This window comes from Tamandua tetradactyla, chromosome 18 (genome assembly GCF_023851605.1).
Source record: "Tamandua tetradactyla isolate mTamTet1 chromosome 18, mTamTet1.pri, whole genome shotgun sequence".
Taxonomy (NCBI): Eukaryota; Metazoa; Chordata; class Mammalia; order Pilosa; family Myrmecophagidae; genus Tamandua; species Tamandua tetradactyla.
The window spans coordinates 31,931,113-31,958,995 of NC_135344.1; the positions used below are offsets into that span (position 1 = coordinate 31,931,113).

Sequence of the window (27,883 nt, forward strand, 5' to 3'; positions counted from 1 at the left end):
AAATTGCATTCTTTGGTTCCTGCTTGGAGGATTAAATGAACACTATTGGGAACAGTGTAGTCACGCTGGGATGGAGTGATGGTGGGAGGCTGGAATTATGGGGTCAAAGACAGACTTGGTCACTCAGTGGGATTCTTCTGAAAACATAAAGCTGTAAAAACTGGAGGGAAAGTAAATGCAATCTTGAGGCTGTGGTTGGTTTAAGGGAAAAGAACGTGTTAAGCTATGTTCACCACAAACGTAAAATACAGAAAAGGAAGATAGAGGAGGGTCAGAGAAAAAAACAAAGGTGAGAAAAGGTAAAAGGGATGGAGAAGGGAAGCCCATAGAGAGCAAGAAGGCTGCCTTTGGAGGTGAAGGACAGAACCCATACAACAACCTCGGGTGCCAGCAGGAGAGGAGGCTGGAGACTCGGGTCCCCTTCTTTCAACTAGCTTTGAGACTTTGGGCAAATCATCCTCCTTACTCTGCCCTGCAGTTTCCTTGCTTGTCAAACAGGCATGAGAACGACCCCCCAATCCCCACCCCCAGGGTCGTGGATAAAATGACCAATAGCAGAAGAACACGTTGAAATGTTAAAAGCAGAGAGAAAAACCTCACGAGGTCACGTCTGTGGGGTGGATTTGGCTCCCCACGTGCTGTTCTCTCATCAGTTCTCTATTTGCAAGCTTAATTTACTGGGCCCTTGCAGTGGTAGGAAACCAACTGGAGCATCTGAAAAGTTTGTAAAACTGTACGGCCCATAACGCGTCTCTAGCAATCACTGGAGGCAGACAGTCTCAAAGGTCTTATGGTGTATTTCCCGCTTGTGATAAAACTAATCTGTTCTATGTTTCATCTTCAAGGACAAAACGCAGCCTTACTGTGAGCCCCAAGCCTGTTTATAAAGGACAGAAACATTCTTGGAATTGGTTCCATCGCCTTCCATCAGGATGAGCGCAGAGGCCGCGGCCGGCCGTGCTGGGCACCCCAGGCCCTAGCCCAGGTAAGGCAGACAGAACACTTACTGGGTTCAATAGGTCAGAGTCAATTTGCAGTTAACACAACTGAATGTTTGCCGTAGAGTTAACCGGTTGGGCTGAAACATGTTTGCATAAGTGCATGCGTCTTTTTTAAAGCAGGGTCCTGGTGATGGTGGTGAGAATTCATGTCTCAGGTAGGAAAGATGTTTAAGCTTGAACTTACTTTTGCCTTCTGGTACTATGAATACTGTCAAGTGTGAAGATCAGGGAAATTGCAGGCAGGGCAGCCAGATAGTGGGCTGGAAGGGAAAACTGCCGGAAGCAGCTTTCTGTTCGCAGAGATTGTGCAGAGTGCACAGACCTGCCCGGCCTTCGGTCGAATTCTCCACCTGATGTGAGGGACCAAGACCACAGGAAGCTCCGGCCTCTGCGAGCCAGGGGGCGATTGGAAGCAGAGGGGCAAACCTGGTTCTTCTTCCTGTGGCACCTATTTTAATCAAATGTAAAGCAGAAAGACCACAGCTTTGACATGAAAACACACAAGCCTACGTAATGAAGTGGGAGGCCAACTCAAACTCGGCGCGAAGTTTGAGAAAGTGAGCTGGCGCTGGCGTGCAGGGCGGGCGGTTCGAGGTGACCGCGGTAACCAAGTCATGTCTCTCCCCTTTCCCCTGGTTTTGCAAGAGTTGGCACCACTTTTTCATTTCCCATTTTTTCTTAGAATTGCTCCAATTTGGCTTCCGCCTCCCCACCCCCACCCCCTACTGTCAAGTTCATCATTGATCTCCATTTTCCGGGTAAAATGGACACGCCTACCCGCTCCTCTCTTGAATTCTCGGCAGCGTCTAGCACAATAGATCACTTTTTCCTTCTCGAAACACTTGTCTCCCAGTTTCAGTGACCTAGCGTCCTCCTGAGTTTTCCCCTACCTCTATCACACTCGGCTCTCTCTGCTGGTCTCTCTTCTCGACTGCATTATCCTCCTCTTCCACCCACTCTGTGGGCAGCGATGGGCCTCAATCCTTAGTCCTGGCCTCTCTTCTCTCGATTTTCTCCTGAGGCGATCTCATCATTTCCATGCCTTCAGTAATGTAAACGCACTGACAACTCCCAAATACCCTTCTCTAGCTTGGTGCTGGCATCTCCAATTGCTGACTTAGAAAAAGCAGGTTATGTAGTTTTTCCTACTGAACTCTGGTGCCAAGCACAGACCTGAGTATCAATTATTATGGCATCAGTAAATAGCTGATATATGTATGGTATAGATGAACCCTTTTCATTCAAAATGAAATCCTAAGCTTTTCTCCGTTAAAAATGTTTGCAATACTTTTTGTATTTATTTGAATGGTATGTGCTTGCCAGTCCCTTTATTTTAACCTAACTATAATGTTTTATTTTAGTTATGACCCAACTTTTTAATTTTTCATATGGATCATGCAGATAAGGTGGACTTTTATTAATATATATTTCTTGGTTTCATCTGCTTTCTTGCTGCTTCCTCTCTTGTTCAAAATATTGAGTTTTCTTTACTTCTTTTTTCCTCTAGTGATTTGGAAGTTGCACATCCTATTTTTATTCTTCTAGAGGTTGTCTTAAAATAGAAAATATATTTGAGATTGTATTTCACTAACAATGTCAAGAGTGAAAACTAGAGTCTCTTGGCTCCTTGCTGTGGAGGAGTATGGAGAAAACTGAAGCGCAAGGTGGGTTTTCATTTCCCTGTTTCTTGTGGGACCTAAGGTTGGCCGGTGCAGCACCCCCTTTTCTCAATTGGCACAACCACCCTCATTGAGAGCTCGCCCTGGCAGTACCCCACCCCATGGAGGGCAGCCCGGGCTTTGTGTGCTCAATTCAGGGTTTCTCTGCATTGACCAGCTCATGACAGGAGCTTATGGCTGCCTCTGTTGGGCCAATATTTGGGGCAAATGTGGGGTTCCCCTTGACTGCAGTGGGGGACAGCAAGGCCATTCACTGCTCTTATGACCGCTCTCTTTTTTTAAAATCATCACAATCAATTTTTTTTCCTCATTTGTGAAAAATAACATATTCACAAAAAAGCAATAAATTTCAAAGCACATCACAACAATTACTTGTAGAACCGATTTCAGAGCTCGGTATGGGTTACAATTCCACAATTTTAGGTTTTTACTACTAGCTGCTCTAAGATATTGGGGCTTAAAAGAGATATCAGTATAATGATTCAGCACTCATACTCGTTTGTTAAAACCCTAGCTTCTCTGTATAACTCTCACTATCACCTTTGATCTTTCTCCCACTCTTTAGAGGTATTTGGGCCATGCCCATTCTTAACTTTTTCATGTTGGAAGGGGCTGTCAGTAATATGGGATAGGGGGATGGAACTAGTTAATGTTCTGGAGAGGCTGGTCCCTCTGCATTTCAGGACTTATCTGGTCCAGGGACCCATCTGGAGGTTGTAGGTTTCTGGAAATTTACCCTAGTGCATGGAACCTTTTGTAGAATCTTATATAACACCCTAAGTGCTCTTTAGGGTTGGCAGGAATGGTTTTGGTTGGGGTTTGGCAAGCTATGATAGGCAGCAATGTCTAACTGAAACGTGTGGAAGAGTGACCTCAGAATAGCCTCTCGACTCTATTTGAACTCTCTCAGCCACTGATACCTTATTGGTTATACTTCTTTTCCTCCTTTTAGTCAGGATGGCATAGTTGATCCCATGGTGCTAGGGCCAGACTCATCCCTGGGAATCATCTCCCATGCCACCAAGGAGACTTTCACCCCTGGATGTCATGTGCCACATAGGGTGAAGAGCAATGATTTCACTTACAGAGTTGGGCTTAGAGGGAGTGAGGGCACATCTGAGCAACAAAAGAGGTCCTCCAGAGGTGACTCTTGGGCCTACTATAGGTAGACTAAGCTTCTCCGCTATATACATAAGCTTCACAAGAGTAAGCCTCAAGATCAAGAGCTTGGCCTATTGTTTTGGGTGTCCCTAATGTTTGACACAGTATCAGGGTTTCCCTAGTGGTAAAGTTTAATAGTTCCATATTTTTTTATCCCATCCCTCATGGACTTTGCTAATACTTTTTGATTATTTGCTTAATATACTCTGGGATGTATCCAGGCATTACATTAAGCTGCACTGGATGAAAGGCCCCCATTTTCATTCATGACCTCTCTTCATGATGCTCTTTCCATTGATCTTTCTTTCTTTAATCCCCCCTCTCCCACTCCCCTATATACTGTTGCTGTATCTATTTTCCCAAAGCACCATGTGATGGGGTCATTATGTGAAGGAGGAATTAGAGTAGGGATGGATGGTCCGAAGGAAGAGATTAAAGCTTTGATTTATTCATTTAACAAACCTTGAGCCAAACACTCTGCTGGGCACCAGAGGTACCAAGACAGGGCTGTCTGGCCCTGAGGACCTCAAATTCTAATAGGAGAGACAGGCATTAGAAGAATTGATTTTAATAAAATGGAATTGATGGGTGAGAGTCACTGAGAGCTGGGATTCAACTCACAGTCATCTGAGAGGAAATGGATTGCCCATGGTGGTGTTTCCCGCCCTGGAAGGGTTCCGGGCCAGTCTGTGGGTCCTAAACACAGCCGGGTGGCAGAGACACCTGGGGGACATGGGGGCCTCCCTGGCCTATTGAATCAGTCTCTGTGTCTAACATATCTCCAAGAGATTCTTTTGCAGTTAGTTCAGCATTGGTGTTTGGGAACCACAGGGTTAAATGATCTTTTGTGAAGGGATACAAATGTCATGTTGAAATTTTAGGAATATATGAAGGCTCTTGTCTACACAGAGATGTTTCTGAGTGCTTACAGGTCTTTAATGACTCTCTGCTGCCTACAAATAGAGTCATTTCAGACCTTCCAGCATCTGCTCACCTGTTCAAACTCTCTGCAACCCGCACACTAGGTTCAGTTCTCAAAACCACCCATGGTTTTATGATCTCCAAGCTCCTGCTACCCTACCTACAGGGATACCTTTCTCCTCTCTCTCCATGTTCAATACACATTTTCTTTAAGCCCTGGTCCAGATTCTCCTCTCTTTATGGAGGATTTCCTGATAGACTTTGCCCTTTGACTCTCAGGGTACTTTATCAACTCCCCTCTATGGCACTTACCAATTCCTACCTTTATATATGGATATTTAAGCCCCATTTTAAATGTCCCTCCTGGTCCTGTCTCCTTGGGGGCAGCCTACACGCTGCTCCCACATGCTGAGCATGCTGCCCTGTCCAAATCTCAGTAAATATTTGAAGTATGAAGAATGAATGAATGAGAAGTTGGTATTCCTGACCTGTTGCAGAAGTTGTGGCAGATTTTATTTCTTTTTTTGGAAGTGAAAATCAAGAGATTCTGTGGCCTGGCCTGGGTATATTGCCTAGATGAAGATGCAAGTGAGGAAAGTAAAAATGATCCTTTCTAGACAAGTTTCCAGGTTAGACAATGCACTATCAAAGAAAGCTAGTCTGAGAATCCTAAGACTAAAGGGAAACCAACGACTGCCATTTGTCCTTATTTCCCAAGTTTAAATCAAAAGTAGGCTGTGGACTGAGTTCTGCCTGCTGCCTTTTCATCAGTAGTGCAGACTACATATGTACCTCTTTGATTTTTCCACTTGCAACAGCCCCAGCAGACTTCTGACAATAAGGACATATTAATTGAGAATGAAAACAGAGTGGTTAACCAATTAAATGATTATGACATGTTATTTAAAGACATCACATCATCAGTATATCTGTATGTTGCAATCAAATTAGCAAAAGAACGTCCTCTCTAATTCCCAGAAGAACTATGTTGTGGCCTAAGCCACATAAAGAGAATTTTGAATTCTCTTGGGCAGGTGTCCTGGTTTGGATTCCTTCTCCCTAGTGTGTACTTTGCCCAGGCTGTGGCTGGGCCCGCTAGTTAGGTCTGTATCCTCTGTGAGAAGTGTTCAGTAGAGCTGAAGGTGGAGCACAATAAGTACTGGAAAGACTCCGGGTACCAGTACTGGCTCTGCCCTAGATTTTCTCTGTGGCTTTAAGCCAGACAGGAAAACCTCTCCAGTGGGCAAATGTGAAAAACACTATTTCTTTGTCAAATGTCTTAAAACTTGAGTTAACAACAACAACTTTAGACATAAGGGATCATTAATAGTTTATCTGTTCATATGCTAAGAATGTTCATGTTGTATGTTGTTTTGTTTTGTCAATAAAAATATTTTAAAAATAATAATACAATTATGTATATACCCACATATACATAACTATAAAAGACAGAGAAAGAGATCTAATGTGGTAAAATGTTAATAAATGGTAACTCTAGGAAAGAATATATGGCATGCAAACACTTATTGTATTACTGTTGCAACTTTTCTGTGGATATATTTTTCAAAAGAAAATATATCATGTAAGTTAATAACAACAAAAAAAATAGTATATCTGTTGTGTTCTGTCCATGCAGTGGGGATCAATTTCAATTCTGATTCACAAGTGAGATTTTGCTGAGAATTCTTGAGTTTGCAGCACAAATTTCCCTTCTCCAGTCTGCTCTCTTGTCTGGTTTAATTTTATCAGCTTTTTGGTCATTTTAAGCACTACACAGATGAGTTCAGCACATGGATTATGTCCTCCCAGACTTTATTCTCTCTCTTGGCAGATTACCCACCTGTGGTACTACTGAAAAGGCAGCCTTGGGAAAATTGAATTTGCTCACTCCTCTCATTTTCATGTTGACCTTTCCCCATCTCCAAAGTTGTCTCCCAGTTTCAGACAAAAAGGGACTTATCTGTCTCTCTATTCTCTAAAGCTAAGCTTTGCGCTTGTGCCCTTCATCTCTCCCATCTCCACTTTCTATTCTACTTTTCACTTCCATCACCCACACCTTAGGTTTCCCTCTCAAATGCTACAAGGCTGGTTTTTCTTTTTCTTTTTTTTTTTAAGAAAGCACACAAGAAAACCAAAATGGCTTTCCTTGACCTTGCTGTCTCTTCCAGTCTATTTATCGCCTCTCTTTTGCAGTAAGGCATCTCAATTTCCTCTTTCCATGTACCTCCTTAGCTTTTCAGTCTAGCTTCCTTTCTCCCTTACCCTGCTGAAATTGCATTCTCAGGGGGGCGCAGTTGTACCCTTCTAGCCAAATTCAAAGAGGTTTTCTTCCCTTCTTTTTCTTTTTGCCTTATTCTTTTTAGTTTCTCAGGAGCATCGGTTTTCTTTCCCTTTGTTCTCACCTGTCCCTTTTTTCTTTCAACCCTCCCCTCTGGTGAACTTCCCCTTTGGTTTCTTCCTTGGTTTATACTGTCTCCTAATTTGGTTTCCCAAACTCATCTACAGCATAGCATCTGCCACTAAGAGTTGAAGCTCCGACATAAGCCTGCCTGCGGTTGAATTCTAACTCTGTGACTAATTATCTACATGATCTTTGGCAAAGTCATCTCCCAGTGCCTCAGTTTTCCCATCCTTAAAATGGGAATCATACTAAAAGTGCATACCTAGATTTGTTGTAAGAATGAAACAAGAGAGACAACGTAATAGTTACCAAAATTTTTGGCACACACATGTGAGCATTCAATAAATGTTATCTATTAGCATAGCAACAAGCCCATTTGAAAAGAACATTTTTTTCCTGTAGGACATATTACCCATGGTACCCAACACAGGAACAGACAGTAAATAAATAATTGCTGATAAATAGGCTTATGACTGTGGTTAGAGGGCCCAGAGAAGGAGGAATGATGAGGGGGCATGGAGGCTCCCATGTTTCTCAGGTGCTGGAATGCCCTGTTTTTGTGGGGTGAGGGTGTGTTTTTTTTTTCAACCAATAAATCACGAATTGTTGAAAGCTTAAATTGCTTCTTTCAGGACACATAGTGTTTGTTAAGCAGGACATGGTGTTAACCGTTAAAGCTCTAGTTGTTGGTGCTGCTTGCCACGGAACTAAATGTCCCATCCTTAGATCAAATGCTGCTCTAATGGAATTGTGGAAGGAATCGCCTGCAGCTGCACAACTGTGCAAAGGCTGCTTGGACTCCGTCCATTGAATGATGCCGCCATCTAGTGGCCGCACGGGGAAACGGCGCTGGGCAGGGCCATTTCATTTGGTGCCGGGGAAAGATGCTCAGAATTGCGGTCCCTTCCTGAGAAAGTGCAGACGGAACTCTCGAAATAGGGAAAGAATAAGGGGAAAGCAGAGCAAGTGAGAGAAGGGAAAACTTGGCATAGTTTGGGAAAGTAATGGGTCCCATGACACTTGTGTCCCTCTAGAACAACCTTGTCAGTGTCATTCTTGGGTAATACCCCCACCCCTACTCCAAACCGTGGAAACTTTGCCTTTTCCCCCCTTCACATAATTTCCACTTGCCAACACTCTGTTCCGACCCGTTATCCTGAACAAACCCTACTCCACCTTCTAATTTTCCTTCTTCAATGTTAAGAATCTGGGGCTGGGGGAATTTGGCCGAGTCATCACGTTTGGCTTCCACCCCGGGAACAGCCGCCGGCCGCCGCGGTCGCCCAGGACTGCTTTCAATCCCTGCCGAGCAGCGACCCCACGTGACCCCGCCCGCCGCAGGTAAGATGCACTTGGAATTCGCACATCCTTTCTGCAATGTCACTCGGGTCACAGGGGAGTCGAATCCTGCCGAAGGGTGCAGCTATCTAACGTTCTCTTTGTGCAACTGAACTCTGGTCATGAAGACAATGTTTTCTTTCTTTTTCACAAGCCAGCTAAATCAACCACTAGCTGTCCAATTATTATTTCATATCAATGAAGAACAGAAGGGGAGGGGACCGAAGGGAAGATAGGACAGAATGCTTCAAACTCGGGTGTCTACCCTTTTGTCCTGACTTGGCCACCAGGCAGAACATTGCCTGGCAGCTGGCTATGAGGCTAATTACACAGCGATTTAAAGTATAGACTTTGGAGTGAGTACTCTGTGCCACCAGTACTAGCTAAGTGATTTGGGATGAGTTTAACAATACTCTAACACCCAGTTTCTTCTTTAAAATGGGGATAATTAACCAACCTTCACAAGATGATTCTGGGGATTAAATAAAATAATTCTTTTTATTTGAGGATTTGGGACTGGATTTTGGAGAGTTAATGAAAAATAGCTGGTTAAAGCAGAGAATAAAAAATAATTCATTCCTATCTTAAAATATATAATTTCCCAATCCTTAATGCAGGGCCATGGCCCTTTTTTGAATTTGAATCTACTAGTTGGAATTTCTTTTACTTGTCTATTTTGTATAAGTCACACGCATAATACTTGACCTGTGAGTTCTAGTTTTGGTTTCTTTAAATGTAGTGAGAACTTAAAGATACTTGGGAAGATGTGTGAAGTCACTTTCTCCAGAATCATTCCAGATTATTAAGACTTCTTTTCTAAACCCTTACTATCCACAGCTAGTTTAGGCAGTAAAATTTTTTAGCAGCTTCCCACTCTTAAGTCTTTCCAAAACATTCAATCTTGATTTCATAGAAACAACTTCCTTTTTATGTACACTCATTTTTCACCAGTTTTTATGATTTTTTTAATTGCACAATTACAATAACAATTATAGTTATTAGAAACTGACACTTGAGTAGATAACTCAACTGAAGGTGTACAAGTGGGAGTGGGTATTATCAGCCAAAGCATTGGTTGGAATAGTTCACAGAGGGCCTGGAGAATCATGGTTAACCTGGTAAGTTGACTAAGGGGAGGTCAGGTAAACTGCTTCTACCGCAGTGTATGTAAAGTGCTTCACATGGTTTCCAGCATACAAAAGTAAATGGTAGCTCGTAATACTATTATCACTAGTCATTTCAGCATTGCAAGGATTGCTAGAAATCAAGCAGTTTCTTCCCCTTATTTTATAGATGAGGGAAAAGGCCAGAATGGATAAGATCAAAGTGTTTCATAATCTTGACCTTTGTAATATACCTTTTGGTTTCGGTATGTGAAAGGATTATTACTTATAAACCTAATATTTTGCAGCCAGAAGGATTTAAATGTGCAAGGGCATCTGGGAGTCTGCAAGAAGCACAAAACAGTTATCTAAGTTACCCCCCAAACCATGTCCTGTTCAGTGAGACCGGTTAGAGACTAGCACAAAGAACTGCAATAGCACCATGAAGGCAAGCTCAGGGGTCTTGGGGGTGGTGACAAGCAGGAGGACAGGGCACTGGTGCACTCATGCAAAGTTCTGTGGCATGTTCTGTTGCTCACTCCCTCAGCCCAGCACCTCCTCTGTCTTCAGGGGCTATTCTCTCCATCCGAATCTCAACCGATGTGTGACCTCTGATTAGTGGAATATGCCAGTTCTGGGATTATTTCATTTCTAGTGTAACATGTGTGTCAGGATCCCTCAGCAAAATTTATATTTGGGGTAGCACATTACCTAATTTAACTTGTATGATAAGTTTAGTTGAACACCATAGGTATGTGCAATCTTGAATAGGGCATGAGATCTTGTTGGTTTGTCCAAGTTACTGTGATGCCCAGATATATCCCAGAGTAATTTGGGCAGTGAATAGAGAAGTATTTGCAAGGTCCCCTTGGGGAGCTGGGGAGAAAGGAGGAAATATTCAACTTCCCCATTTGGAGAATTTCTGATATTCTTGCAAGCAGTGGGGTCAACCAAATCAATAGGCCGAGCCCTTGATCTTGGGGTTTGCCCCTATGAAACCTATTCCTGCAAAAGATAGGCTAAGCCTACTTATAATTATGTGTAAGAGTCACCCGCAGAGAACTTCTTTTTTTGCTCAGATGTGGCCTCTCTCTCTCTATCTCAGTGAACTCACTGCCCTCCCCACTACATGGGACATGACTCCCAGGAGTGTAAATCTCCCTGGCAATGTGGGATAGAAATCCCAGGATGAGCTGGGACATGGCATCAAGGGATTGAGAAAGCCTTCTTGACCAAAAGGGAGAAGAGAGAAATGAGACAAAATAAAGTTTCAGTGGCTGAGAGATTTCAAACAGAGTTGAGAGGTTATCCTGGAAGCTATTCTCATGCATGATATAGATATCCCTTTTTAGTCTATGATGTATTGGAGTGGCTGGAGGGAAGTACCTGAAAGCATTGAGCTGTGTTCCTGTAGCCTTGATTCAAGAAGATTGTATAAAGATATAACTTTTACAATGTGACTGTGAGATTGTGAAAACCTTGTGTCTGATGCTCCTTTTATCCAGCGTATGGATAGAGTATCCAGAGTATGAGTGAAAAATATGGATAAAAAAATAAATAAACAATGGGGGGGGGACAAAGGGTAAAATAAATTGGGTAGATGGAAATACTAGTGGTCAACGAGAGAGAGGGGTAAGGGGTATGGGATGTGTGAGTTTTTTCTTTTTATTTCTTTTTCTAAGTAGTGATGCAAATGCTCTAAAAAATTATGATGATGAATACACAACTATGTGATGATATTGGTTGTATACCATGTATGGGATGTATGTGTGTGAAGATTTGTCAATAAAAAAATATATATCTTCAATGTATAATTTATCAACAAAATATATACTTTGTCAAAAAAATCAATAAATTATATATATAAAATCACTCAACAAGCTTTTAAAAAAAAGCCCTACAGTTCTCAGGCCCCTGAATTTCTGATCCAGTAATATTGGGGTAGGGCTAGAGTTTATAACAGGCACCCCCTGGTATTCCGAGGCAGGCGGCCCAGCCAATCCTGTGAAAAATGCTTTGTTTTTCCTGCACCAAAGATCGAAATGAGCCCTGATACCCTGTGATATTGGACTGGATCCCAGTTTTTATCTGGTGATGGGGGCAGAGGTGGTGAGCTAGAGGTGGGCCTTGGGTATGTCTCTGTCGCTAACCGCCAGCTTCCAGAATCTTCCATGCTCACGCCCCTGCATGAGAGCCTTCTATAACCTTAAATTCTAGATGTGCCTGTTAAGAAGTGACTCGGCTGGATGCTTGGTTTCTGACGCCCACAGAAGCTGCTTTGGATGGCTAAAGCCTTTAGCTGCCGTGCTAATCTTGCAAGAGAAGTCGAGCTTAAAGAATAGGATGACAGGTTTGTTTTCCGTCCCAGTGGAGAGAAGCTTCAGACATAATTTTCTTATGCCTTGAACAGATGCACCAGCTGTTTTTCAATGAAGACCATGCCCTCCTTGGTGAGGGAGTTTTGCTTCTTTTAAGTTCTCCATGCCCGTTTTAGGTACCTGTCAGCTTTCATCCAGAGCACTTGACCTGAGGAGCAGCAGATTCCATTGAAACATAAGGTTGTGAAGAAAAACCCAGCAAGAAACAACGGAGCATGTTTTTTGCCTAGGTGTGGATTTTAAAATCCCTTTATTCTGGAGAGAAGTGACACGGCAATGCTGTGGGTTCTTGGTCTCAAGGCACCGGTTCTCAAAGTGTGTCCCTGGACCAGCACCTCAGTATCACCTGGGAGCGTGTTAGAACTACAGATGATCAGACCCTACCCCAGATGTGCAGAATCAGAAATCTGAGGAGCGGCTCGGGAGCTGTGGTAGAACCCGCTCCCCAGGTGTTTCCAAGGCACTCTTAAGTGTGAGAACCACAGGGTTAATGGTAAAAGCCCAAGGGAATGCCTTCAACCAAATAGAGAAACTCTTGCTGAACTCAAATAACAAAATGTAAAAAGAAACTTGCTAATTGTGGGGGTGCAATTTTCTGTTTTGTGTGATTTTTTTTTGTCCCCACCGTGGCAGCGGTTGGGGGAGGACTGATGGCCAAAGAGGAAGGAGAAACAGGGGCTGGGCTTCAGGGGGTGTCTTCATGCACCCCTCCAGATAGGGGGTGCCCTGGATCCACATGGGGTGCAAAGATGGCAGGGAAAGCAAATTGCCTTTCACCTCCATGTCAGAGTATAGTGTTCCAAAGCAGAGCTGTTTAAGAGGGCTGGGCTCTAGCAACCATTTGCATTTAAATAAACCAGATGCTCTCAGTGAGTAGGGATGACCAACTGGTCTTCTGGGACTTTCCCCGGGATAGCACTGAACGTCCTATGTCTCTCTCAGTCCTGGGTAGACAGGGCCAGTGGCTGTCTTTGTGCAGTAACTACTTGGGGAGTTGGGGAGTTGTAATCACTTGGGGAGCTTTAGACAGTACAGATCCCTGGGCCTGCCTCAGAAATATAGGTGGCCTGTTCTGAGATGCAGGCAGGGCAATGGGGCTTTTTTTTTTTTTTTTAAAGAAAAACAGTTTTATTCCCACACCATACGATCCATCCTAAGTGCACAATTAGTGGCTTCTGGTATAATCATACAGTTATGTATTTACCACTACAATCGATATGACAACATTCCCATTTTTTCCAACAAAACAAAAAAAATGAATCCCAAAGCTCTCCCTTATATACCCCTAGTATTTCCTTTAATATTTTCATGGGGAAATATCCACACACATACATTCCAACCATATTATGCAATCAGTGTCTCCCAATAATGCCACCTAGCTGTATATTCTTCACCATGATCATTTTTTAGAATATTTGCATCACTCCAGAGAAAGAAATAAAAAGAAAAAAAAAGGAACTCATATATTTCATGCTCCTTATTCCTCCCTCTCATTGACCCACAGTATTTCAATGTATCCAATTTTTACCCTTCATCTCCCCCTGATACTTATTTATTTTTATCCTTTTTTATTTTCTTTTTTATTCATCTGTCCATATCCTGGATAAAAGGAGCATCAGACACAAGGTTTTTACAATCACATGGTCACATTGTAAATCTATATAGTTACACAGTTCTCTTCAAGAATCAAGGCTACTGGAACACAGCTCAACAGTTTCAGGTACTTCCCTTTAGCCACTCCAATATACCATAAACTAAAAAGGGAAATCTACATAATATGTAAGAATAACCCCCAGGATAACCTCTTGACTCTGTTTGCAATCTCTTAGCCACTGAGACTTTATTTTGTCTCATTTCTCTCCTCCCCCTTTTGGCCAAGAACGTTTTCTCATTCCCATGATGCCAGATCCTGGCTAATACCCAGGAGTAAAGTCCCTTGTTGCCAGGGAGAGTTACACCCCTGGGAGTCATATCCTATGTACGGTGTGGGGGGGGGGGTGGGGGTTGGGAGGGAGATGGGCAGTGAGTTCACTTGTCAAGCTGACTTAGAGAAAGAGGCCACATCTGAGCAACAAAAGAGGTTCTCTGGGTATGACTCTTAGGCATAGTTATCAGTAGGCTTAGCTTCTCCTTTGGAGAAATAAGCTTCACAGGGGCAAGCCCTAAGATTGAGGGCTCAGCCTATTGAATTGATTGTCCCCACTGCTTGTGAGAATATCAGGAATTCCCCAGATGGGGAAGTTGGATATTTCCTCCTTTCTCCCAAGTTCCCCAAAGGGACTTCAGAAATATTTTTAAATTGTCTGCCCAAATTACTCTGGGATATATCAGGCATCACACTAACCTGGACAAACCAACAAGGTCTCATGCCCTTTTCAAGATTCCATATACTTATCGTGTTCAACTAAACTGACCATACATGTTAAATTAGATAGTGTGCTAGCCAAAATATAAATTTTTCACCAAGTAAACACCTCTTCGTTGGGGCTTTTTAAAAGTTTTCTAGATGATGCTAATGTACCTGGGGTTGATAAGCACTGTAACTCCTTGTCTGTCATTTCTCCTAGTTAAGACAAAATAGCAGGAGAGACGGGGCAAGATGGTGGCTTAGTGAGGTGTGGAATTTAGTTCGTTCTTCAGAGCAGCTAGTAAATAGCCAGGAACAGTACAGAACAGCTGCTGGGGCCACATCAGTGACTGGACACACAGCGTACACCAGTCTGGACCAGGTGAAACAGCTGAGACCCAACACAGAACTGTAAGTCCCCCAAGCTGTGGAGGCTGGTACGCCTCCCCCATGGGCATGGCAGGCTCATTTCCTGAGGGGAAAGGAAGCAGACTTTACTGGTAGCAAGGGCTTAGCTCAACCAAGCTCCAACCGAAGAATTAATGAACAAATTTTGACTACTGAAAATAGGCCCCCAGCACAGATAACCCTGGAATAAGCACTAAAGATACTAGGAGTTTTTGCCCTGGTAGAGAAGGGGTGAGGCTAATGGGGGGGGAAAAAAAAGAGAGAGAGAGAGAGAGAGATTTTTTTGGTCAGACAGAATAAAATACTGGAAAGGGGCTGGACCCCAAGGCACGTAAAACCTGGAGATACATAGAACCACTTACCAACTTAAGCTCTTTATTGACAAACTGGAGGAGAAGGGGTCTGGCTTTGAAAAGGCTTGTTGTTGTTTTTGCTTTTTTTCTACCCCTGAACAGCTCATTAGCTAGAACTGGAAGCACTCTTAGGCTCCAGCACTGCCCCAGGCAAGGGTGGAATTAAGCTAGTCTGAGAGGCAAGGTAAGCAGTCAGGTGAAAGGAATTAATTCCTTAAAGAGTTTATCTTTCCCAAGAGAAAGGTGGAGCCCAGCTCAAATGGAATCCCTCCTTCAAGAAATGTCCAGGGACTAGAAAACTGAAGCAATTAAAGCCATCCTATAACCTCACCTCTGTCTCCACCACTCTCCCAGCAGGAAGAGTCTACTGAAATTGAAGATACTACATCACTGTATGCTTTTTAAGCCACAGGTAGGCAAGTGCTACAAGCTGGGCAGGATAGAAAAACCACAGATTCTAGAAGCTTCATAGAAAAGTCTGACAACCTGCTGGGTGTCACTGTCAGGCTACTCTTTCTTCCTGAAATGTGGGCCTGTCTTGTCTGGAGACATCTGACTGGGGTCTAAAATATCAGAGGAGACCTTCCTCAAAAAAAAAAAAAAGACTCCATATAGGCAGGCAAGAAACAGAAAAACAAGAACTGAAACATTCTGATCAGTTAAACAGAACCTATGCTAGAGGTCTAGAATAGGTTGAACTGAATGTCAAAGAACAGACAGAGAATGAAGCCATCCAGCAAGAAATCCTAAGTAAAAGAATGAAAACAAGCTCCAGAATAAGCTCATTAAGGAAATCAAATTACTAGACACCAGCAAAAAATAATGAGTCATACTAGGACTGTTCCTCCCAGTCAAAAGAACAAACCAACACTTCAAATGCGATACGGAAGTTGAAACAACTAATTTTGGATGTTTGAACAGACATGGAAAATCTCATCAAAAATCAAATCAATGAGTTGAGGGAGGATAGAAAGAAGACATTGGGCAAACAAAAAGAAGAACTCAAAGGTTTGAAAAAACAAATCACAGAACATAGGGGAATGAAAGGCACAATAGAAGAGATTAAAAAAAACAATGGAAACCTACAACAATAGATTTGAAGAGGCACAAGAAAGAATTAGTGAACTAGAGGACTGAACATCTGAAATCTGATACACAAATGAAAATATAGGGAAAAAATGGAAAAATATGAGCAGGGTCTCAGGGACTTGAATAACAACATGAAGCACACAAATACATGTGTTGTGAGTGTCCTAAAAGGGAAGAGAAGGGAAAAGGAGGAGAAAGACTAATGGAGGAAATAATCATCGAAAATTTCCCATTTCTTATGTATTAATATGTATTAATAAAAGGAACAAGTCAATAGGAAGACATAATAATCATAAATATTTATGTACCAAGCCAGAGTGCTCCAAAATACATCAGGCAAACACTGACAACACTGAAGGGAGAAATAGACACCTCTACCATAATAGTTGGAGACTTCAATTCCCTGCTCTTATCAATAGATAGAACATCTAGAAAGAGGACCAATAAAGAAACAGAGAATCTGAATAACATGATAAATGAACTAGACTTAACAGGCATTTTCAGAACATTACACCCCACAATAGCAGGATACACATTTTTCTTAAGTGCTCATGGATCATTCTCAAGTGTAGACCATATGCTGGGTCACAAAGCAGGTCTCAATAAATTAAAAAGATTGAAATCATACAAAACCTTTCTCAGATCATAATGGAATGAAGTTGGAAATCAATAACTGGCAGAGAGCAAGAAAATTCACACATATGAAGGCTAAAGAACACATTCTTAGGAAGAAATTACAAGAGAAATCAGTAAATATCTCAAGGTAAATGAAAATGAAAACATATCAAAATTTATGAGATGCAGCAAAAGCAGGGATAAGAGGGAAATTTATTGCCTTAAATGCCTATATTAAGAAAAGAAGAAAGAGCAAAAATCAAGGAATTAACTGTTCTCTTGGAAGAGCCAGAGAAAGAACAGCAAACTAAACCCAAAGCAAACAAAAGGAAAGAAATAACGAGGATTAGAGCAGAATCTGGAGCCCCCTCTTGAGACCAAAGGAATCAGAATCTGCATTTTAAGAAGTTGCCGAGGTGACTCCCTCGTGAGTACACTGAAGTTTGAGAAACTCTCGTTTATACCAGTGGCCCCAAGTCAGCCGGGAGATCAGAATCACTGAGCAAGCTATATTTATAATATAGATAACCTATTTTTATATCATCTATTTTATTTATAAAGTTTTATTTTATTAGCATTAGCATATATTCTAAATGCTACATGCACATGGCAAAATTACAAACTGTATATATTAAAAAAGGAGTGAAAAATGAAGTCTCCTTCCTAACTCAGACCCTCAGTTTTCCACCCCAGAGGTGACCATTGTTAAAGTTTCTTGGATATTCTCTCCTGTTCTATGCCTAGGCAGCTTGTGTGTAAATATTTGCTTCCCTCCCTCGTTTTGTTTTTTATATGAATGATTGCAGATGTGCACACTGATTTGCATTTTTTCATTCAACAGTATATTTCAGAGATCATTTTCGCATGTGGGGTCTGCCCAGTATTCTTTGCAATGACTGCACAATAGTCATCCTATATTTGTACTGTACATATAATGTATTTATTTTACTACTATTGGAGGGCATTATGGAGTTCATCACGATGCTACAGGATCACCCTTTATGTACATCTTTCATCATATGATGTGCGAGTGTCCCTGCAGGCTGGAAGAATTGCTGAGGGAAAGAGTGTGTGCGCATTTTGAAATTGTGAGAGAGAATACCAAAATTCCCTCCAAAAAGTAGTGCCAATTTACATTCTTGGGAGCATCACAAAACATAAAATTTCGGACTTCTCTCTACTTCATCTCATGACAATCTCTGTGAGTGTGGCTCAAGAAACTGTATTTTATTTGGTGATTTTGATGCCAGGAATCTATAGAATGGCATTGGAGAGCCAGAGGGCAGATCCTGCCCCCATGCTGGTACTGCCCTTGGGCTGCTTTGAATGGCTGTTTTATCTTTTATGTGACTGTCCCAACTCCTCTCCAAGGTGAAATCTTCCTAAAGAAGGTCCTCAGGAATTTTGCCTCTTTATAGTTCTCTCCTGGCACAGAGCTTAGTATAATGATGTTTGTGGGTGATGATGGTTGGAAATGTTTTTGTGGGCTCATGTAATTTTGCATTTTCAGTTCCATGGACCAAAGAGCAAGAAAAATCCTGGGCCAGGTCCTTTGCGTCCCCACCTCCCAGCCCAAGAAGAAAAGGATTTCCATGATGTCTTTCTTTTCAAAGGTTTGATACAAAATATTAAAAACAAACCTCCCTTTCTGCAGCCATTTTGTAAGATGTGTGCCTGCTTGGTCTTAGGTTTACCAGGCCCACTCCCCTGAGGTTCCTTCTTCCCCAGAACATCTAACGAGAGCTTGTGTAAAGTGGAGAGAACGTTTATAAGATAACAGGAAGATTAGTTGAGAAGAATTTAACTTGCTATTGACTTAATACAAATATAGAATGAGCCACAGTTAATATTCAGAAGTGATAATGAGGCTTGGTAATCTCCAAAGCTCCTGATGGGGCTTGTAGAGACCACTGCTGGGATCCGGTCTCCTGCCCTTACCAAGGCATAGTGTGGGTGTGACCTTGGTCTTTGATCTTGTCTTGTTCTTTCATCTTGGTCCTGATTCTGGCACATGTTGCCAGATCCCATGTCCCACAGAGCCCCTGGGCCCTTCCTGGTCTCAGTGCACATATACTCAGTACAAAGGCTAATCCCCTCCTGTCCTACAGTGACTTAGAGGCCAGTCCTTGAAGTACAGGTGCCTGCATCAGAGAGATGTTTGTGGGTGTGCTCTGCTACTTGTATCAGGTGCTGTTGAGAGGTCAAATGAGATGAGTCTTGAGAACTGCCCCTTGGGTTTGGCCACGTGGCTAGGGTGGGGTCATCAGCCTCCTTGCTGCAGGCTCAAGAGAGGACGGGAGGAGAGGGGTTGGAGAAAGCAAGGACAGACAACTCTTTCAAGCTGTTTAGCTGCAAAACACAGCAGAAAAATGGGCATGAGCTGGGGGAGAAATAAGGGTCAAGGAAATCTTCTTTTAAGGTGGGAAAAACAACAGCTTATCTTTTATTATGAAAGAAATCCAAATTCTCCATTCACATCAACACTTAGAAATCTACCATACCCACAGCTGTTCTAGAAAATCTCTCTCCATTTTCCCCTGAATTATTTTTCTTCCCTCTTTCTTCTTCCTCCATGAATTTCTTCTTCACGTGGATTACACTAATATTCCCCCCCCCCCCCCAAATCAGGCATCTTTAGGTAGAGGAAGAGAGATAAAACTGAGCTGCAATCACAGGAGTTTCTTTAGAGGGCAGGATTGCGGATGGGCTAGGGTATGGCTCTAAACGCTCCAAATAACATTTTTGACCCACCACACAGGTCTCTTGGAAACTGAGGTTTCAGAAGCGAGAGTCTCTGAAGAAGCTGCTCCTCATTTTGGCAGAAAGAGCCCAGGACCCCAGTGCTAAAAAGCGCCACATGGCCATGAAGGGCCTGGGAACCGTGGCCTGGGAAGCCCCGGACAAGGTATGAAAGGAAGCGAGAGCCCAGTCGACCTCCCACACTGTCCCTAACCCTGCGGTGCGGAATCCCCAGTGCAAAGATGAGATACCCCATGTACTGGTTCTGCATTGCTGTGTAACAAAGCAACACACATTTGTTATCTCACAGTTTTGTGGGCCAGGAGTCCAGACATGGCTCACAGGGTCTTCTACTCATGGTCTCACAGGCAGCAATCCAGATGGCAGCCAAGTGGCCTTCCTTTCTGAAGCTCGGGGATTTCTTCCAAGTTCACTGGTTGCTGGGAGAATTCAGTGCCTTGTAGTTGTAGGACTGAGGTCCCTGTTTTCTTGCTGGCTATCGGACAGGGCCACTCTCAGCTCCTAGAGGCCACCTGCAGTTCCCTGCAATGTGTTCTTCTCTTAGGCCCTGTCACAATGTGGCAGCCAATGTCTTCAAGACCAGTAGGATGGTGTCTCACATGTGTGTGCTAAGACAGAGTCTTATATAATGAAATCACAGAAGAGACACTCCATCACTTTGCCACATTCTGTAGGCTGGAAATAAATCACAGGTTCCTCCCAAACTCAAGGGGAGATTGTAAAAGGACCTGATTCACTGGAGGTCATCTGAGAATCATCACATCTCAGTAGCATCAGGAAACAAGGCTGTAGGTGGGATTACCATTTGGCTGAGCTTTGGCCTTGTAGTGAATTTGAATGACATTTTTAGTAAAAGAGGGTCTTCCTACCTCCTCCATTAGCATCTGTCACCTTCAGTGACAATTCCATGTCCTCCTACCATGAGGGAACCTCATGCTCCCAGGTCCACCGCAGTCCTTGACATGCCCTACCCAACCTTGCCGATCCAGCACACACTCCAAACTCCTCTTCTGTTCTCCTGTCGAGACTGATCCTTTGCGGCTCAAGACCTTACAGGTTAATGGGAGCATCTGTGCTTTAATGAAAGTTGTGTCTGATCCTGAACACACTAATGGTCTTTAAGGCCAAGTCTTAGGTAACTGTAAGATTAGGAGTGGCATTGCTTTTCAACTCCTGTGGAGCAACTTCTGTGCTACTCATGCTTTCCAAACCTCCATAACAGGTGAGAAAATATAAGAAAATCATCCTGGACCTGCTGGTGCATGGACTGTATGACCCCATGAGTTCTGACGTCATCCATGAGAGTATGAAGACACTGACCGTGATCCTGGGCAAGCTCCAGGGGAAAGGATTGGGCTCCTGCTTTATGGACATCACCCTTCAGACCAGGACATTGTTAGATGATGTAAGTGAGAAGAACCCAGGAAAATTCTGGGTTATTAAAATCATAGTGGAATTGGAGATGTGAGCCCTTGTTTAGAACACAAGATCCCTACTATGGATTTATTGATTATAAATGATATTGATTATAAATAAATCTTATTGAGAGGCTGCTACTGTGCTGGGGGTCATGAGGCCTTGTGAAGATGACCACCCTCAAAGAGTTTTTATTTTAATAGAGAAGTGACTACATGTACTCTTAGGAGGAGGGTGGTGGCGATGCCAGCGTGTATTCAGTGCTCTCATATGAAGGTAAAGACAACTAAATAGCATTCAGGGAGCACTCACTGTGTGCCAGGCAATTTATATGGATTATTTCATATAATCCACCTTTACCTTCACTATTCTTCACTATTACCCTGGGAGGGAGACACTATTATTTTCTTTATTTTTTAGAGGAGGAAATCAAGGCACAGAAAGTATTGGGGACTTGCCCACAGAGACAGCAAATGAATATGAAACCAGACTTCTCACTGCAGGGCTTGAACCTAAATACCAGGTGACAGGACAAGATGGGCCTAAGCAGGGCACAGATAGCATGCACAAGGGGCTTGGATGGGTGAGAAATTACCTCTAGATAGAGGGAAGGAAAGACCTCACAGAGGGGGTGGGGTTCCCACAGGGCCTTGAAAGATGGGGAGGATTTAATAAACAGAAGGGGAGAATGTGCATATCAGAGGAAACAGCCTGAGCAAAAATCCATTGTTAGGTTGTTGAGTCTGAAATGGTGAAGAGTCTGAGAAACCCCACTGGTAAGCTAAGAAGTGAGCCTGCTGCAGTTTTATGTTTGTGTGTGTACATATCTACACACACATACACACATACACCCACAATCACACCCACTTACCAAAGGACAAGACTTAAGGACCAGGGTGTGGATGTTTTATTTACTCACAGAGCATCTTGCATTAGTTCCTCAGATCCTAATTCCCTAATGGAGTGACACGTGAGCGCCAGATGTACCTCCCCACGTGAGAGGAAGAGGAACTCCGAAATTATGAAACTTGGTGCTTATTTAGGAGCTGCTCGCCCATCGGCCCCTCCTCCCTCTGGGGTTGGGGGCTGGGGGGACGTTTGCTTTGTAATGTAAACCAGTCCTCTCTAGGGAAGGGGAGAGGGACAGCAGGTCTCTACTTCACCACCCTGGAATGCAGGCAAATGTACCAGAATGAGACATCTTTAAATCTCTCCAGAGGTGTTATCTTTCATTTATAAGTCTTGTTTGCCATTCAATCATTTTCTAAACACAGATTGCCAGTAATTGTTGACCAGAAAGCCGTGGCTATGTAGAAACATGAATATATTCGTGGGGAGTTGCTCCCCAACGTTTTATATCTCTCTTATAGCACTCTTCACTCCCAGCCCACACCATGCTCGCTTGTGCGCACTTAGATGATTGTCAGACTCCCTGAAGAGCAGAATCCTGCCCCATGCATCTCTGAACATCTTGTAGTATTAGGGAAGTGCTTTGGAAAGAGTGCATTCTCACTAAATGATAGCTGAAATGAATTAAATTCACACTCAGTGGTAGAGCAGTGAAGAAAACACAACACTGAGGCCAGTTCTGTATGTGATACATGCTAAAAATATGTTAAAATACTTCTCAAAATGATCAGTGGTCCTCAGTCTTGTGAATCTCTGTGACCCCCAGATCTTCTGGGTGCTTCCCTGAAGGGGCCCCTCTAGCCTGTTCCCTCGGGTTTGCCAGGGGCAAGACAGACCCAAGAATCACTGATATACAAATCAGTTACTACCCTAGTTCTCTGTCATTGACAGTATGACTCTGGGCAAGCCAGTTAAATGTGCTGGGCTTTGGTGCCTCTCCTGGAAAAGGTGATGTTGGCACCAGACAGGTGACCTTGGAGAGAAGGAAAGGGCTGAGCCCATGGACAAGCCCTCAGGACCACACCACCGAATCAGACAAAAGGCAGCAGGAGTGGGGAGGTGTTGGGGAAGAAACAGAATTGTTTTTTCCACCTCAGATGGAAGAAACTCACACTAAAAGTAAAGAGAGATGACCTGTCAGAAATTCTGGGTGTAATAAACAAGAGACTGGGCAAATGAATTCTGATGCAGCCAAAACAAAACGAAACAAAACAAACCAAAACAAAAAAAAAGAAAAAAAGGAAAAAGAAAAAAGAATGAAAGCTCTTGTTTCATATGGACATGGAAACAGAGCCAAGAAAGATTGATTGAAAAATCAAGATGCGTTAACAATGGTATGGTATGCTTCTATTCATGTAAAATAGTGGGAAGGGAATATGAAATATATATCTTTTATTTTTTTATTTTAATTTTCTGGAGGGATGCACACAAAACATGATTTTGCCTGCTGGGAGTGAAAAATTTGGTGGCAGGTGAGAGGATAGGAAAGAGACTTTTTTTATATAGCCTTATTTGTTTATTTTGAATTTCGAACCATGTGAATGTATTGTGTCTCCTGAACATTAAATAACAATAAAATAAAATAAAAAGAAAGAAAAGAAAAGCTGGGAAAATGGAAGCATGTTAGTGATTCCCAGTCTCACCGTGTTTGCTGGGGAAGAGGTTTGCTGACGACTTCAGCCTCCCCTGCCTCGCCTTCCCTGCTCAGGGCCTGGGAGAGGATCTGATGGCCGGCCCTGTAAGGTACAATAACGTGTAGCTGGCTGAGATGTTCTCTGATGCAACCACCTTTTGGTAATGACCTGAGTTTTGCTGTTGTTTTGTTGGCGGGGGGGCCCACAGGAGAATGACAGTCTGAGATATTCGGCCTTCGTCTTGTTTGGGCAGTTGGCTACCTTTGCTGGGCGGAAATGGAAGAAATTTTTCAGCCATCAAGTTAAGCAGACACGAGATTCCCTCCTGATCCATTTACGGGATAGAAATCCACAGGTTGCCAAGGTAAGAGCGCGACTCTCCAATCAATTGCATGAAATCTCTGCGCTGTTCACAAAGGGTGCTGGGGTACAGCTCTGTCACCCTGAGATGCCAGACCCTCAGGTTCCTGCCAGTTCAGTTGTGGCTGCATAGCAGCCTATCCGTGTGACTTTTGGAAAAGTGCCTCTTCGATGTGTAATCTCTGTTTGGCACTGAGTGTTATTTTCCATTAGTTTCTGTCCCACCTGCCTGATATCAGTCCTTGTGGATGTTAGAAAAGCTCGGGTGAGTGGAGGGTGGGGACAGAGAGGCAGAGGTTTAACCAGGGGCTGCAGCCCCCATAATGGTGATATTTATTCACGCCCAACTAGCTTTTGTCACTGTGAAGAGTAAATTTCCTGTCCCTGGCTTCTTGATTCCCTGTGGAACTTTTGCTTTATGCTTGGAGGAAATGTGTCCTGACAGGCTTGGAGCACCCTCAGACCTCCTCTGGAGTAGGGCCAAGTGAGTTGTTCAAAACCAGTAGCACTTAAAGTCTTTAAATAAAACAATTTGCTTCATTGGAAACATAGGGTCCCACCAAACCACTTGTCTTCTTTAAATTTGCATGAGAGAGAGAGAGAGAGGTTGAAGGATGGGAATCCGGTACTACCTTTATGAGACAGTAACACCCAAGGGTTGTGGTAAACAAAGCTAGGCCCTTCCTCCCAGCCCTCAAATTATAGTCCTGGTCATTTTATAAGCCCCAGCCCTTTAAGACTCAAAGTTGTTGAACTACCTGGAAGTAACTTTCACACTCTCCTGGGCAGCTTTCCTTGCATGGGTTGTAGAACTCTCTCATATTTTTGACAATAAGATGACAACGTCATTTTTTCTCAGGCTTGCAAAACAACTTTTCGAGCCTGTTCCCCGTATCTGAGACCGAGGAGGGGATACAGCTTCCAGAACGAAGAAGAGCAAAGGAACCCTAAACTCTGCCGACAGCTGGTGAGTGTGCAAGGGGAGGAGAGCAGGTTCCCCCAGTGCCCATCCGCTGGGGGTTTTACACTCCCACACTAGGGAGTTATCCCATAAAAGGACTCAGAAACAATTAGCCGTCTATTGTGATTGACCCATCAGGCGATGTAAATGGCAAAATGCCTGGAGGACCAAGTACAAAGGACCCTGGCAGTTCCACTTCAGACTAGTAGATGAGAGCAGATAATAACGCCTCCCCCCTCAGCATCCAAGCCTGGGCTTGCTGCTCCTCCTCGTGCTCTCCATTTGATGACTGTCTACTATTCAGTCAAGGAGTTTTACTGAATCCCTCCCTCTGTTCATTCCTTCCAGAGCCACTGTCACCCAGAGCTCCTGCAGTTCTTCTACGCAAATAAGATTCTGTAAACACAGGGCAGCAGGGAAACGGTCCTACGTGAGCTCCTACTGTATCCTGCCCCCTTTAAATTCACTGGATGCCTCCTCTGCTTCTCTCTTGTGGTTATACTAGGAAAGTGGATGTTGGGTGAGAAACTGATGACAAAACTAATACCGTGGATTTGTACCCAAGGTACAATTCTGAATCACTTTCACATATCTCATTTTCTCCCCAAACAAATTTGATGAGAAGACACACATTTACTTTAAAATATTTGAAGTGTATGTTTACTCAGTGCTTATTTCTCAACCTTTTCCTTCCTGAATACACCTGTCACCTGTTTTTTATTTTAAATACTTACATATTTTAAACATTTAATTTCTGAGGCTTAAGAAACTAATTGTTATCTTAAGTTTAATTTTTTTTTATTTTTAAAATTTTCTATTGATCATTTTTCTTGCCAAGATTCATTATTATTAAACTACCAAGAAGGTGACTTGGAGGGGTGATTTAGCAACTCACCACCTTCAGCAGTCATTCATCCTCCAAGGACAACCCAAACAAAAATTAATAAGAGAAAAATATTACATATAGCACGGGTCAAAAATCCTCAGACCGATGATAACTTATAAATAATAAGTAACATTTAAATGAGTGCGTTTATAATTTAACAGATACTATCTAAGTGCTTTGCAAGTATTATTTAATACAACAACCCTATGAGATAAGATACTACTACTATCCTTATTTGATAGATGAGGAAATCAAGGCACAGAAAAGTTAAGCAACTTGCCCAAGATGACACAGTAAATGGTGGAGCCAAAATTTAAACCCGTACAGTCTGACTTCTGTAATGCACACTCAGCCACCATGCTATGCTGCCTCTTTACAGAATAAGTGATGGATGGTTAGAAAGGTTAAAAACAAGCAAACAAACCAACTTCTGCTCATCTGTAAAACCCAGTTTAACTTTTGCTTTTATATGTATTGAATATTTTTTTCATTCATTTATGTGAGCTACATTTGTATTTTTATTAATCACAGCTTGGCTATTTGTCAATTTTTTTGGTGATCAATGCCAATTATTTGGTGCTCACACCACTCTTATAAAAGATTTCCTAAACACTCTTATGCCTTTGCTCAGTTTGTTCTTTCTGCTTTGAATCTCCCCTCCCTCTATGCCCTCAGTGCTCCCCCATGGCTCTCCTACCCCTCCTCGACCCATCCGCACACTCACATGTATCTCTTAGTCACTCAGTCACTCTCCAAGTAATTCAAATGTCAAGAAAAAGCCCTCATCTTTGAATTCCCAGAACATTCTAGCAATCTTATACCACCTAGCATGTTTCATCTCTTCTAAACTTTTTTAGCTAGATGTTTCTTTTTTCCCCATTAGTTTATGAGCTGCTGGAAGCAGGGCCCTATCTTCTCTATCTCTACCTCCCACAGGACCTCAGATGTGCTCAGTAAATGAATGTTGACTAGAAGAAAAAAAAAAGTCATCTGAGGCTATTATTCCTTCTTGGGAGGAGCCCATTTTGATAAATGAAGGTCATAAGTTCACTCCTTACAACCAATAAAACAGATTACCTTTATGCTTATGAATTTTTAAATTTCCTTTTCCCCATAAAATGCCTGTTAATTTGAAAGTCAATCTAAAAGTACTGCTTTGACATTTCTTACTCTTAGACATTAGCTATAGAACAGTTAAATGAATGAAAAGAAGAAAAAGGAAGGTTCATGTGCCAAGTGTCCAGGGTAGAGATATGCATAAAACTTGGTCCTTGCTTTCAGGTTGCTCATGAGATGAGTCTTTCGAAGAGAGAGGGGAGATGAAAAGGGCAAAGGGGAAGGTTAAGAAGCTAACTGGTGCAAACAGTGTTATCAGAGTGAAGAAAATCTTGTGAAATCCCAGTGAGTAGCGTAATTACCTGGGAGACTTCACATGTCATAAGCCAAGCAGTCTTATAAATAAGGCATGGGTACACATTTGTCTCTCCTGTATTTTCCAAGTTTTCTGCAATAAGCATATATTAGCTTTCTAATCATACAAACACGTGCAAGAGATGGTCTGTTAAAATACAAAAGAAATGCCTACCGGTTTGTAATGTGATGGTGCTTCAGAAAGCCTGGGATGCCTCTTCTTCATGCTCAATGCAATGCATTTATCTTTGCCCTTTTGTGACATTTTTTGTTTCAACCTGTTGACAAATAATGAATAAAATGCTTATGGCTGATTACCAGTTTATTTATGTTACTGAATTTACATTATTCCAACCTGACCATAGTAGAGTAGATTATTTGTCCCTGTATTTTTGGGTTAAATGCTTTTTGAAAAGCTTTGGACTATAGATAAACCCAAAGCCTCCCAATTTACGGAGGAGGAATATTTGATACACAAGGGTCCCTATTAAGTTAAGGACATACTCTAGGGTCTGACTTTTTTTTTGTTTATTGTAAAAAATAACATTTATATAAAAGCAATATATTTCAAAGTACACCGCAACAATTAGTTGTAGAACAGATTTCAGAGTTCGGTATGGATTACAATTCCACAATTTTAAATTTTTATTTCTATCTGCTCCAAGACACTGGAAACTAAAAGAAATATCAGTGTAATGATACGGCAATCTTACTTATTTGTTAAATCCTATCTTCTCTGTTTTAACTCCACTT

General features: G+C 42.5%; 1 protein-coding gene across 4 annotated transcripts; it reads left to right on the plus strand.

Moving 5' to 3' along the window:
• Window positions 1-608: 608 nt before the first annotated feature.
• MRO (maestro) lies at window positions 609-27,450 on the plus strand. Of its 4 annotated transcripts, XM_077135457.1 has the most exons (8): window positions 871-985; window positions 8,368-8,504; window positions 18,305-18,407; window positions 19,553-19,699; window positions 20,777-20,959; window positions 23,722-23,877; window positions 24,733-24,840; window positions 25,183-27,450. In XM_077135457.1, exons 3-8 carry the CDS (start codon window positions 18,309-18,311, stop codon window positions 25,234-25,236), a joined length of 747 nt encoding a protein of 248 aa, XP_076991572.1. In that variant the 5' UTR covers window positions 871-985; window positions 8,368-8,504; window positions 18,305-18,308; the 3' UTR covers window positions 25,237-27,450. The 4 variants fall into 4 exon arrangements, with proteins under 4 accessions (XP_076991570.1, XP_076991572.1, XP_076991569.1 ...); XM_077135455.1 differs by lacking the exon at window positions 8,368-8,504 and having other exon boundaries at window positions 609-985; XM_077135454.1 differs by lacking the exon at window positions 871-985 and having other exon boundaries at window positions 23,767-23,877.
• Window positions 27,451-27,883: the final 433 nt, after the last annotated feature.